The sequence below is a fragment of the Podarcis pityusensis genome (assembly GCF_964106645.2).
Source record: "Podarcis pityusensis genome assembly, chromosome: 13".
Lineage (NCBI taxonomy): Eukaryota > Metazoa > Chordata > Lepidosauria > Squamata > Lacertidae > Podarcis > Podarcis pityusensis.
Window position 1 is genome coordinate 41,502,709 of NC_138038.1, and position 14,042 is coordinate 41,516,750.

The 14,042-nt window shown below is 44.0% G+C and overlaps 2 protein-coding genes across 3 annotated transcripts; both read right to left on the reverse strand.

Annotated features, from left to right (window-relative positions):
• Positions 1–3,107: 3,107 nt before the first annotated feature.
• Positions 3,108–7,841, reverse strand: LOC308460709 (ribonuclease pancreatic-like). Of its 2 annotated transcripts, none has more exons than XM_080977209.1 (2): positions 7,683–7,841; positions 3,108–3,797 (listed from the first exon to the last, which is right to left on the reverse strand). In XM_080977209.1, exon 2 carries the CDS (start codon positions 3,776–3,778, stop codon positions 3,347–3,349), a length of 432 nt encoding a protein of 143 aa, XP_080833335.1. In that variant the 5' UTR covers positions 3,779–3,797; positions 7,683–7,841; the 3' UTR covers positions 3,108–3,346. The 2 variants fall into 2 exon arrangements, with proteins under 2 accessions (XP_080833335.1, XP_080833336.1); XM_080977210.1 differs by having other exon boundaries at positions 3,108–3,794; positions 7,683–7,792.
• Positions 7,842–9,361: 1,520 nt separating this feature from the next.
• On the reverse strand, positions 9,362–13,560 carry LOC308460957 (C-type lectin BfL-2-like). Its single transcript, XM_080977493.1, has 4 exons — positions 13,473–13,560; positions 11,723–11,863; positions 10,712–10,943; positions 9,362–9,519 (listed from the first exon to the last, which is right to left on the reverse strand). Exons 1-4 carry the CDS (start codon positions 13,491–13,493, stop codon positions 9,452–9,454), a joined length of 462 nt encoding a protein of 153 aa, XP_080833619.1. The 5' UTR covers positions 13,494–13,560; the 3' UTR covers positions 9,362–9,451.
• Between the last annotated feature and the right edge of the window lie 482 nt (positions 13,561–14,042).

Here is a 14,042-nt window from a genome sequence, read left to right on the forward strand (position 1 = left end):
GCAACGTGGCATTTCTCCTTCCAAGGAATATTGTTTCTTAAAACAAAGTCCTGGTTCTTTGAGATGGCCATCAGTCACTGGGACTTGCTTCTCCTCTTTGGCAACTTTGCAGAGCTTGACCTTTCAAATATCACCTTATTCGCTTGTCATTTATACTCAGTTCAAACCTGAATATGTTAAAATTAGTATCATTATCAAGGTAACAAGCATATATCCACAAAATCTTCAGACCCATTTTGCAAAATAGTATCTGACTTATTTTGGTGTGTGACATGTATGCACAGTTACCTGGGTAAAACTCATAGGTAGGGATGGAGTGGCTATACTACCGATTTTTGTTGTTCTGGGTATAATATGCAATACTACCTCTTCATTTCTATTTATCAGGACAGCTAGATGGAAATTCCATCTTACAGGTGCGATTCTCCTTCCCAGGGCTATTTTTCTTGAAAAAGAGGGGCTGGAACCTTCCACGACATAGCTGTCAACTTTCCCCTTTTCTTGTGAGGAATCCTATTCAGAATAAGGGAATTTCCCTTAAACAAAGGGAAAAGTTGACAGCTATGCACCACGAACACCCCCCTTGCTCTCTTATAATGGCAACGGCACCATCTGAGAGGTTTTAGGACTGAGTTCTGGTGAGTTCCACCTGGGGAAAAAGCCTGCCCTTGCCCACTCCACAAAGACACACAGAGAATTCATATCTCCATTTTTGGAGACAGTATATATCTCACTGCAGAAAAAAATAGGACTCTCTTCTGGTCAAAGTTCAGGGGCTGCCAATGTGGTGCTCACAAAATATATTTAAGCAAGGGGGACCTCAGGGCAGGGCATTGACTAATGTCAATGGGCCCTGCCAGAAAGTGGATTCTTAACAGCTGCCCAAGAATGACAGGGGCTGCCTCCAGCTTTAGAAAGGAGCGAGTCAAGTGGAAAACTTCTCGTACAGCTGCTTTCCAAGCATGGCACAATTGGAAGTGTTGGCGAGACCTGAGACAAACAGCTGCATCCCATCCCATGGCAGTGGGGTCATCAGCAGCAGAGACTCAACTGTATGGATGACTCAAATGTTGGACTCCATCCCCTCCCCTTTTGTTGCTTAGGAACCTGCCTTAAACTGCATGATTATCAGAATCATCATCTTGCTTCCACCCCTTCCTCTGCTAAATAAACTTTTGTAATCACCCATCTCCCACCATTACGTTAAATTACCTACTGGTTTCCCCCCTTCTTCCTTTCAGGAAATCTGGGGGCTGGTTGACTGTTGGGATTGCCAAATGTTTTATACTCCCACCCCCTGCAGCAAGTTATGATGAATCTTTTTCAAGCCAAGAGCCACACTCATTTCTGGGCTACCTTCTGAGGGCCACATGCCAAAGGCAAGCAGGGCCAGAAGTCAAAGTGTGTCAAGCAGCAAATGTAAATTTTACTAGGATATCTTCTACACAGATCCATGCACACTCCCTTCTATGTCGCATCCAGACAAGCAGGAGAATACCCTCCAACATGCTGCAGATGGAAATCAAGGTGCATGTGTTTCAGGGCCGTACCTGTGGAAGTACATGTCTTTCAGGGCCACACTCTCACAGAAGCCAATATGGGACATCCCAGGAGCCAATCAGAAGCCAGGGTGGCTTTTGTAATACCAGGGTGTCCCGCTTAAAGCAGGACAGAGTATGCAAGAGGCATTATCAGAGCTCAAGGACACATTCAACCCTGACAAAAATAATGAGTATGTTTATGATTAGTATATTTGTTTATATCCTGCATATCAGTTATTCAGCTGGTGTCATTTCTTCAGCTGCATAAAATCCCAGGGAACAAATATCAGATTTTATTGCAGACCCAACAGTCTGTGTATCAAATATTACATTTCCAAACATCAGAAACTTACAGTTCTACAAATGTTGGCCTGGCTAGGAAGATGGCGATTTTAAGTGTGTGACACCTGGGGGGTTGCATTTGGCTCCCAGTCCTGAGGTTCCCCACCTCCAGTTTTGAGGCTGAATTTCTTCATAAATAAGAAGTTAACTCCCAGAATGTACAAGATACTAAGAAATATGAGCAGGCAATATATAAATGCCACATCTTCTCCTACTCTAGGGAGGAGACATGGGTTTGGACATTCTCATGTGCCAGATAAGAGAGGGATTATTAGCTTCCTGATACTGAGGTCTCCCCACCCCCAATTTGCCACTTCTGCACTGATCTCCTTCCTTTGCCATGAGTCCTTAGGAAATCCTCTCCACAAAATGTCCTGGGTATTGGCCTGGCCAGCTTTAAGTGGTCCAAAACTATGTGATTTTGAGGACCTTATGGGGAGGCAAATTCCCCACATCAGCAAAGATCATGGTGAGTTAGGTGGACTGACGGCTTATCTCAACACATGCTAAGTCATATTTGGACTAACATGAAGCAGGAAAGAAGAAAAGAAGGAAGGCCGGAGAGGAAGTACAGTGGTACCTCGGGTTAAGTACTTAATTCGTTCCAGAGGTCCGTTCTTAACCTGAAACTGTTCTTAACCTGAAGCACCACTTTAGCTAATGGGGCCTCCTGCTGCCGCTGCGCCGCCGGAACACGATTTCTGTTCTCATCCTGAAGAAAAGTTCTTAACCCGAGGTACTATTTCTGGGTTAGCGGAGTCAGTAACCTGAAGCATATGTAATCTGAAGCATATGTAACTCAAGGTACCACTGTAAGGTACTATACCAACCAGCAGTTACCAAAAGAGAGGGGGAAATGGGTTGCCTTTCTATCCATCACTCCCAGTTGGTTTAGGTAGCATATTGCAAGCCTTCTCGCTTTACTCCCAACAGAAACATGAGCAACTTTTCTGATGAAAAGCACCCGCCACCCCGCAACCCAAGCTGTGTTTTACAAAAAAAAGGAAAAGAAAAAAAAGAATATCTGGTCACAGACAGTGTCTATTATGTTCATCATTTTGAATATTCCGGTTCTTGTGAAAAATAAGTGTTTTGTTATGCAGGAGTTCGTTAAAGATTTGCCTAATTCACTCTGAAAAGAACTAGTTTCTCTGATTTCCTGCTTTCACTCATAAAGAGCTACTAAGCTCTTCATAGGCAGAATGTAGGCACAGGGACGCACACTTTGCTTTTGACAGAATGAGCTTTATTGAGAGAATAGTCATTGAGAGAAAGCAACAGAATGCGTAGTTAGAAGCCTGGCGTCATTGTCCTTAGAGCCACAGCTCCCAGGGTCCCCTGAAAAGGGCAAATGACTGTTAAACTGGGGAAATTCAATGATGTGGTTGCATTGCAGGGAGAAATGGCCAAAGAAGCGTTCTGGCTTCAATGGGCAGAGTGTGGCTTGCGTGGTTTTCTGCCTATCACAGCACCTTCTCCAGGTGAACGGGCTTCTTGTTTTCGCAGGTCACACGAACGCGTTTGGAGGTCTCTGTGCCTTTGTATTTGCAGTCCTTAGGAGGTTTACCATCGGTGTAGCTGCAGTCAATCATGGGGAAGTTCTTGTTGCTGTCATAGAATTTACCTTGCCACTGCGTCCCACCATTGCCGCAGACTTGTAGGACAGACTCCTTGTCATGATTGATGAAAGTATTCCTCGGTTTGCATCTACTTGGGTTCAGATTCCTCTTCACCATCATGAGGTTGCAGTAGGCACTGGGGTTGGAGGCTCGGGTCTGGGGATAATCAATGTGCTTGTTTTGAAAAGCTTCCCAAGACTGGCCTTCGCAGGACTGCACCAGGAGGATGCTGAGAAGGATGGCCAGACGAACCAGCGGGCAGCCAGAGACCAGCATGGTGGCGTCTAAGAATCTTCTGGGAGGAAAAAGAAGAGGAAGAAAAGGGGAAAACATTAAAGAGATGTCTATTTCTTAAGGCATCTTATACACCTTACAGGAAATACACCTACAGTATTTTTCGCTCTATAAGACGCACCAGACAACAAGACACACCTAGTTTTTGGAGGAGGAAAACAAGAAAAAAAATATTCTGAATCTCAGAAGCCAGAAAAGCAAGAGGGATCGCTATGCAGTGAAAGCAGCAATCCCTCTTGCTGTTCTGGCTTCTGGGACAGCTGCGCAGCCTGCATTCGCTCGATAAGACGCACACACATTTCCCCTTACCTTTTAGGAGAGAAAAAGTGAGTCTTATAGAGCAAAAAATACGGTATATAGGACATTTCCTTATAGGAAATGTGGTGGGAGAATATGTAGCATTTGTTGGAAGCCTCTATTGAAACAAAGTTAAATATGATTGGCACGAATGGGAGGTCCTGAATAAATGACAAAATATATTTAAGCAAGGGGGACCCTGCCAGGAGTCTGGGATTCTTATTTATATATATACATAAATGAATTTATTGGTTTTACATATAATCACATTATGTAACATTGTAGCCTCTTATTTTATCTCTTTGGCTCAACTGAACCTAATGACTTCACTCTATCCAATCTGATGGTTTCCAAAATTAAACTTTACACCTTTACATTTCGCTTCATTTCCTATCCTTGTTACAGCATTACCTAAAATATTATATTACTCAACCTGAATAGGTAGCAATTTCATCTTACAAATCTTCACATAACCCTGCTAGTGATGGGAATCTGGGGTTCTTAAAAGCTGCACCAGGAGCTGGCACCAGCTGTGTTCACAGAGCAGCCTTCATCACATCCACAGCCGGGGCTTTAAGGAGACTGAGGGCTTAGCCACACTTTAATTTCCATGTATTGTGATGTATCACTAAAGAACGAGCTCTCCCTTGGGAAGGAGTGGGTCAAGTGGAAAACCACTTGGACCTCTGCTTTCTAAGCATGGCACAATTGGAAGTGCGGAGGAGACCTGAGACAAATAGCTGCATCCCATCCCATGACTGTGCAGACCTAACAGCAGCAGACACTCAGAGACTCAACTATATGAATGACTCAGATGTTGGACTCCATCCTCTCCTCCTTTGTTGCTTAGGAACCTACCTTAAACTGCATAACTATCAGAATCATCATCTTGCGCCCAGCCCTCCACCTGTTAAATAAACCTTTGTAATCACTTATGTCCCACCATTATGTTTCCCCCCTTCTTCCTTTCAGGAAATCTGGGGGCTGGTTGACTGTTGTGATTGCCAAATGTTTTATAGTACACAAACACACAATGCATCCTACTGCAGCAAGTTAGGGCCAGAGGTCAAAGTGTGTCAAGCAGCAAATGTAAAATTTACTAGGATATCTTCTGCACAGATTCATGCACACTCCCTTCTATGTCGCATCCAGACAAGCAAGAGAACCCTCCAACATGCTGCAGATGGAAATCAAGGTGCATGTGTTTCAGGGCCGTACTTGTGCAAGTACATGTCTTTCAGGGCCACACTCTCTCAGAAGCCAAAATGGGACATACCAGAAGCCAATCAGAAGCCAGATAGCTTTTGTAATACCAGGGTGTCCCGCTCAAAGCAGGACAGAGTATGCAAGAGGCATTATCAAAGTTCAAGGATGCATTCAAACCTGGCAAAAATAATGAGTATGATTATGATTAGTATATTTGTTTATATCCTGCATATCAGTTATTCAGCTGGTATCATTTCTTCAGCTGCATAAAATCCCAGGGACCAAATATCAAGCTTCATTGCAGACCCAACAGTCTCTGGTATCAAATACAGTGGTACCTCGGGTTGCATACACTTCAGGTTACAGACGCTTCAGGTTACAGACTCCGCTAACCCAGAAATAGTACCTTGGGTTAAGAACTTGGCTTCAGCATGAGAACTGAAATCGTGCTCCGGCGGCACAGCGGCAGCAGAAGGCCCCATTAGCTAAAGTGGTGCTTCAGGTTAAGTCAAGTTTCAGGTTAAGAATGGACCTCTGGAACGAATTAAGTACTTAACCCGAGGTACCACTGTATTAGATTTCCAAACATCAGAAACTTACAGTTCTACAAATGTTTGCCTGGCTAGGAAGATGATAATTTTGAGTGAGAGAGACCTGGGGGGGGGGGGACATTTAAGCGGTCCAAAACTATGTGATTTTGAGGACATTATAGGGAGGCAAATTTCCCACATCAGCGAACATAATGGTGAGCTAGGTGGACCGAGGGCTTATCTCAACACATGCTAAGTCATATTTGGACTAACATGAAGCAGGAAAGAAGAAAAGAAGGAATGCCGGAGAGGAAGTAATGTACTTTACCAACCAGTAGTTACCAAAAGAGAGGGAAGAATGGGTTGCCTTCTTTCTGTCCTGGGGGACAGGAGGCAGGCAGGTGTGGAGGATTCCCTGGTCCTGAATGGGGTAACTGTGCCCCTGAAGGACCAGGTGTGCAGCCTGGGAGTCATTTTGGACTCACAGCTGTCCATGGAGGCACAGGTCAAATCTGTGTCCAGGGCAGCTGTTTACCAGCTCCATCTGGTACGTAGGCTGAGACCCTATCTGCCTGCGGACTGCCTTGCAAGAGTGGTGCATGCTCTGGTTATCTCTCGCTTGGACTACTGCAATGCGCTCTATGTGGGGCTACCTTTGAAGGTGACCCGGAAACTACAACTAATCCAGAATGCAGCAGCTAGACTGGTGACTGAGAGTGGCCGCCGAGACCATATAACACCGGTCTTGAAAGACCTACATTGGCTCCCAGTTTCCAAGCACAATTCAAAGTGTTGGTGCTGACCTTTAAAGCCCTAAACGGCCTCAGTCCAGTATATCTGAAGGAGCGTATCCGCCCCCATCGTTCTACCCGGACACTGAGGTCCAGCACCGAGGGCCTTCTGGCGGTTCCCTCACTACGAAAAGCCAAGTTAGAGGGAACCAGGCAGAGAGCCTTCTCGGTAGTGGCGCCCTCCCTGTGGAACGCCCTCCCACCAGATGTCAAAGAGAACAACAACTACCAGACTTTTAGAAGACATCTGAAGACAGCCCTGTTTAGGGAAGCTTTTAATGTTTGATGTATTTTACAGTATTTTAATATTTTTTTGGAAGCTGCCCAGAGTGGCTGGGGAAGCCCAGCCAAATTGGCAGGGTATAAATAATAAATTATTATTATTGTTGTTGTTGTTATTATTATTATTATTATTATTATTATCCATCACCCCGTGATTGGTTCAGGTAGCATATTGCAAGCCATGTCGCTTTACTCCCAAAAGGAACATGAGCAACTTTCCTGATGAAAAGCACCCCCCAACCCAAGCTGTGTTTTACAAAAACAAAAAAAACAAAACAAAAAAGAATATCTGTTCACAGACAATGTCTATTATGTTCATCATTTTGTATATTCCGGTTCTTGTGGAAAGAAAGTGTTTTGTTATGCAGGAGTTCGTTAAAGATTTGCCTAATTCTCTCTGAAAAGAACAAGTTTCTCTGATTTCCTGCTTTCACTCGTAAAGAGCTTCTGAGCTCTTCATAGGCAAAACGTAGGCACAGAGACACACATTTTGCATTTGATAGAATGAGCTTTATTGAGAGAATAGCCATTGAGAGAAAGCAACAGAATGCTTAGTTAGAAGCCTGGTGTCATTCCCTTCACCTCTGCCTACCAAAGAGATAGGGAACAGGCCCCCATTTCCTCAAGGGCTATGCTTCCTTATATGTGAAGGATCTCATTTCAGACTCCTCTGGGTGCAAATCAGCTGCTTAGAGGAACCAGAACCCCAAATGCGAATGAATGAATGAATACAATGAATTATTGTATCCTGCTCATCTGGACAGAATATACACAACTTACCCAAGTTCAATCCGGTCTTGAATTATGTGTACGACTTTTCGAAGAGGCGAGCCTGTTCTTCAAGCTGCTGCTGCCCAAAGCTTAAAAGGGGCAGGGCACGGGGAAAAGAAGAAATGAACTTCAAGCCACTTGCCCAATAGGAGTTTACCAGAGAATCTGAAATGTTTGAAATTTAACCAACAATTATGCAACATGGCTCTGTAAAAAAAAAAAAGGAAAAAAAGAATGTAACACCGATAAGAAAGGGGTGTGGTGGTAAAATGAACAGAGGGCAATGTTTGCCCACACCTGCTGATTTCTGTATATCACTCCAGATATGCACCAGAGCAAGCCAGGGTCATTGTTTCACTAGCCAAGCTGACATGCTTCCAGAACTTGTTGCCAGTTCATTTCCAGGCCCAAGTCGAGGTTCCCATGTTAGTTTTTTGTGGGGAGGTGGGGGCTTTTGCAGCCGTTACTGTGCCCTTGCTTGCCACCGCATTTCTGAGCCCAATTTAAAGTGCTGTTTTTAATCTTTAAAGCCCCAAACGACTTTGACTCAAGGTGTTTAAAAGCCCATGGAGAACTGATGCTGCTCGGTCACAAAATGCTAATTAATGCAGTGAAATGGAAAACCAGGGGGGAAGCAAATACAATGGAGTCTCCTGGATGAGGTCATGCCTGGCTAACTGGCTGCCGGAAAACCTTAACCAAAGCACTCTTCATGAAACATTCTGTTGCAGGACCCACTCATTTCAATTCTTTTTCAAAAAACGATCCTGTCATTTCATTGACTTGTATTCTTTTGCACTTCACCAAAGGTGTAAGCAATCTTAAATGTCTCTTTTTGGACAGAAAAGATGGTGTAGATGTTATTCGAATGCACAAATGATTAACAAGGCAAATAGTGAACCCTGTCACCATTGCAATGAAATATGACCCCACCACAAATAAATTCACACTTACATCTTAAGGAAAGTTTTATTAGCATTTATCTTCTACACTTGCAGCTATTGAAGCACATGCAGAGCAAATATACTGTATGGATAACAAAGTTTGATTTCAAAGGGTACATCCATACTATGCCCTTATAAGAGCTGTGTTTCATGGCTATGGTTCCCCCTCAAAGATTTTTGGGAATTGTAGTTTGGGGAAAATTTGGGAGTTTTTGGCAGTCCTTCTCACAGAACTACAGTTCCCAGGGTTCTCTGGAGACAGCAAGGAAAGCTCTTTATATTATTAGAATTTCAGCTCCGTTCATCTGAGCTGATAAGGCTCATCTTCTTTGAGCCCACCCAGCAGAGCATTAAAACAACAAATTCCACAACGGAAGGATGAGGCAGGTATGATGCTACATTGCTACTGTACTTTATTAATAAGCTATGCAGAGAGCAAAGAAATATACATCTTGTCTCTATGAGAGCAGAGAGCAACTGAACAAAGAAACGACAGAACAAAAGAAACAGGAAACCAGCAACGTCACATCCCGTCTCCCTTTCCCGTGAGAATCCAACAGTATCTGACTCTGTGGAATGTAAACAGTCCTGTGACTGCAAGCAGCTGCTCAGTGAGGGAAACAGAAACTAACATATATAACATAAAGTACGACTTTTCTGTTATGGGACAATGGCCTTGGGTTAAGCATGATCTGTGTCCGTTGTCTCGGGAGGCCTGGTCCTTTAATAAAAGAAAGCCCCCAAGATGTCCTGGAGATCAGAGAAGATCCACTGGGGAGTCCCCTTCCTTTGCATCCCAAGTATCTCCCAAGCACAGTTGAATCCAGGCCCTTGCTACAGTTCATGTTTGCAGATGTAGGAGTTCAGTTTGTGGCACTTTGCATCATTCCACTTGGAGAATTCTAAGAGCAAAAGAAATGTCCAACAGTTGACAGATTCCTCTCCCTTGTGTGGATGATCTTGTACAAATAAACTACTAAGATACTAATATGGTGTCAATGACTAGTTACCGAAAAGCAGGAACACAACAGCAGCTCTCCCCTCCTGCATGTTACAGCAACTGATATTGAAAAGCATAGGTAAAAGGTAAGGGTAAAGGACCCCTGGATGGTTAAGTCCAGTCAAAGGTGACTATGGGGTTGTGACGCTCATTTCACTTTCAGGCAAAGGGAGTTGGCGTTTGTCCACAGATGGCTTTCTGGGTCATGTGGCCAGCATGACTAAACCGCTTCTGGCACAATGGAACACTGTGACGGAAACCAGAGCGCACGGAAATGCTGTTTACCTTCCCACTGTAGCAGTACCTATTTATCTACTTGCACTGGTATGCTTTTGAAATTGCTAGGTTGACAGAAGCTGGGGCAGAGCAGTGGCAGCTCACTCTGTCATGGGGATTTGAACCGCCAGCCTTCCGATCAGCAAGCCCAAGAGTCTCAGTGGTTTAGACCACAGGGCCACCTGCGTCCCTATTGAAAAGCATACTGCTTCCCTAGCCATGGAGGAAGAGTACAGCCCTTGTGGCTAGTAGCCACTGACAGCTTCATCCTTCATGAATTTGTCCTCTATTAAAGTCACCCCGCTGGCATCAGCCTATGACAAAGCGGGGTGCATCTGTCTCCCTTATTACTGACTTTCAGAAGGAATTTTAAAACACCCCTGTTTACCCAGGCATTTGGTGACAGAAGGGTACTGTTCCTTTCAAATGTGGAATCACTGGTTAAGGGACTTTTAAAAAAACTGTTTTAGAAGGTTTTAAACTCTTTTTATAATACTTAGAAATACTATTGATGTGTTTGCCACCCTGGGCTCCTTTGGGAAACAGGGTGAGATATAAATTGAAACAATAAGTAATAATAATGTGCAAATGTTATTGTCATTCTTTATGTTTCTTAGTCATTTGCACAAACATCTCAAAACAACTTACAAATCATAGTAAAAGACACAACATATAAAAAGCTAAATAATTGAAAGCAATACGCAATTGGTGAAATACACAGATAGAAGTATCCTATCATTGTAGACTATTGAATAGGCCCTTGATAACAACTGGACAGGGAAGTCTTTGATTCTGGATGGTACTAAATCTTTTTTTACCTGCACGTTCACTGCGAACTCTTTCTTCAGGATGGCATCTTCTTTCATGTGCACTTCCCATGGGGGCTCCTACTGCTATTTGCTCAGGTGCGCCATCACCAGGAACAACTTCCTCTCTCACAGAATGCCTCAGTTCAACACAATACTCATCCTTCCCCAAGTTGTTGGGTGCCCCTGGCATCCATGCTTTGTAGTTGTAGGTAGACTCATCTGACCACCTCCATATTCCACTCTGTAGAGTGACAAGAGAAAGTAACTAAGGGGTCAACCCAGACAAGAATTTCAAAAAGAGTGGGGGAAATGCAGAGAACAGTGCCCCAAAATATAAACCTGGACTTCTTTCAATTAATTTCTACAGGAGACTTTGTGCTTTTTTAAGTCATAACTAGGAAAAATTGTAATAATCACATATAAAAGAAACAGTATACAAGAAGTAAATAAGGAGGCCATTTACAGGATAAAGGAAGTCTTTTATTTTTGTGTTTGTTTTCTTTATGTAAAGGGATAGGAGTTTAATTTTGATAATTAAATTGTCAATGGTGGCGGGTTTGTTTGTTTGTATGTATGAGTTGTTGTGGACTATGTTGTAAATAAATTATTAATAATTTTTTTAAAAAAAAACATTAAAAGTTTGGAGGTGAAGGAATACTGGTTCTCCTATTACCTCAGTTCATGGGGCCTACATCCTGGAGCCTATCAAACCAGAAACAACCCATCAACCATTAAATAACAGTTGTACATCATGGTAGTCTACATAGCACTGCAAAACTGGAGGACCTGTTCCATAACTAAGATGTCTACAGCCCTAAATTGATTGGGCAGGCCTTACAAATCCACTACTAACACCCAAGGCAACCTCTATGGCTGACAGGGAGTGGCCTCCGAAATTCACAGCTGAGAGGAAGACGTTAGGAATGCAATGGCACTCCATGTGAACAACGTTTGTTAGAAGGTGCCTTTCCCATGGAGAACACTGGCAGGGCAGAAATGTAGCAGTTTCCAGATACTCACATGTCGGATGTCATGCAAACCAATCCAGACATTGCTGATGTCAGTCTGGTAAGCAGCGATGTGATTGGCTACCACGAGGGTCTCTGCGGGGGTAAGGAGGGAAGCAAGGTGGGCCCCACGCCTGTAACTCTGGCACTCAATCTAGACAAGGACAAGAACAAAGGCTGTTTTTTTCCACATTCTGCTACTCTTTCGTGGGACATCATGTGGCTTAAAGCAAGAAGAATTGTGATGAACAAGGAACTTTTCTTTTTCTTTTTCTTTCCTTTTTTGAAATTTTTGAAATTTGATTTTACAACACACAGCTACGATTAAAAGATTCCCCCAAATCTCTGGACTTCCCACCTTCCCCTGCAAGGGTTCTGTAGTTGTTTTTTAGCTCTATTATCTCCATAGTACCCATTACATTACATTACAAGTGTTATTGCAATCCTGCTAATGTTTTCATTAGTTTACAGTGGTCCCCAAGATAAATTATAATTTTTTTTCATTCCTTATTAAAGTTATGGTCTTCTTGGCTTTGAGCGTTCTGGTCGATTTTGCCATTTCGGCATAGTAAAACAATTTAATTTGCCATTCTTCTCTTGTAGAGACTTTGTCTTCTATCCATCTCTGAGCTAATAGCATCCATGCTGCTGTTGGAACAAGGAACTTTTCAGGGTTGAGAACCTCAGGCCCAGAGGTTGAATGGGGGCCCTTAAAAACTTTATCCGGCCCACAAAACTATTCTTAGGCCTCATGCCCTCTTCCCAGGTGAGCACCCTCATTGGCCCTACTTCACACCCCAAGTGTTTTCTTCCTAGCTTGAATGTATCATTGAACTCTGATAATACCTCTTGCTTTCCTGGCTAGAGAAGGGTGTGTAGAAATACTACAAAGGTAAAATTCACTTTTGTCTCTGGCCCTGCCCATCACTGCCATGTGGCCCTCCGGGGGTTCCCAGGGTGGAATACAGCCCTCAGTCCGAAAAGGGTTCCTCACCCCAGCCTGAGGGAAAACCTTGACTCTTCCACGGCTTCACAAGATTGCCTCAAGAACAGTGCCAGGTCAGACACCTGCCAAGGGCCTAGATGTATGGAAGGGCTCATCGCCAAACCTCCCAAACCAACTGTGATAAAGATTCCAACACTGGGCACTGTGGGATCCACACATTGCATCAACCCACCACGATATGGACCCAAGCTTCAGCTCAACTCCCAGAATAACTGCTGCTGCCATCAGGAAAACACATCTGCAGGGAGGAGGGAGGTGATTTGAAAGACTGCCAGAGACAACAAGCAGCCATGCCACATAGGGGCTGTGATGTCGGGAGGATGGCAGAGGCAGCAGCACCCCATTAAAACAAAACAAAGGGATAATACAGTGGTACCTCTGGTTACAAACTTAATTCGTTCCAGAGGTCTGTACTTAACCTGAAACCATTCATAAGCTGAGGTACCACTTTAGCTAATGGGGCCTCCCAATGCCACTGCACCGCCGCCGCAAAATTTCTGTTCTCATCCTGAGGTAAAGTTCTTAACCCGAGGTACTACTTCCGGGCTAGCGGGTTCTGTAACCGGAAGTGTTTGTAACCCGAGGTACCACTGTAATTCTTTCCTGTCTTTAGCTAGCTGTTTCCTGGCTGTCTCCTGGGATTCTTCCGGCTGCCATAAGGATGGAGAACCATGAAAAGCAACATTGAACCTCCTTTTGGACCTCCATATTTTGAGAGCCATTTACCTAACTTAGGCAAAACCAGCTGGCCGCTTACCTCTGCCTCATGCCAGGTCATCTGAGTCTCAAAATAGCCATAGCAATTGCCCTGGTATTGCAGCCACTCTCTGGCACAGGTGTCAGCTTTCACTGCTCAGGAGAGAGACAAGAAAAACAGGAATGATTGTGAGGAGTGAGACAAGGACGGAGAGAAGTTTGCTTTCCAAACCACAGGCACTCAGCGCCCCTTGCTTCTTTAATTGGCACCAGGGGCACTGCTAGGAGGGGTGACCCGGGGGGTGAGAGAACAAAGGTATTTCACGGGGGGTATTTCCTGCAAACAGCAAGGACCCTGATACAATTCATACTTCTTCTTTTTTGAAGAGGCCCAAGGAGAGTCTGACATCTTTTGGCTCTGAGGAAGTGTCCCATCACAAGAGAACTTCCACTCTGTTGGCAGGAGAAACTCACCTTCCACTAAGGGACTTGAAACCAGGAAGCCAGCCAGAAAGACACTAAGATAAGCAACAGACTTCATTTCCTTTATTCACCTGTGAATATAGGCAAAGAGATGGCAGAAGCAGAGCAAAGACAGGGTCAGCATCAAGGATTAGCATGGTAGGGCATT

Coding starts and splice junctions, on each gene's coding strand:
- LOC308460709 (XM_080977209.1), bottom strand. CDS start 3,778: ATGCTGGTCTCTGGCTGCCCGCTGGTTCGTCTGGCCATCCTTCTCAGC.
- LOC308460957 (XM_080977493.1), bottom strand. CDS start 13,493: ATGACCTGGCATGAGGCAGAG. Junction 10,944..11,722: donor GTTTGCATGACATCCGACAT/GTGAGTATCTGG, acceptor GTCACTCTACAG/AGTGGAATATGGAGGTGGTC. Junction 9,520..10,711: donor AGTTCGCAGTGAACGTGCAG/GTAAAAAAAGAT, acceptor TTTTGCTCTTAG/AATTCTCCAAGTGGAATGAT.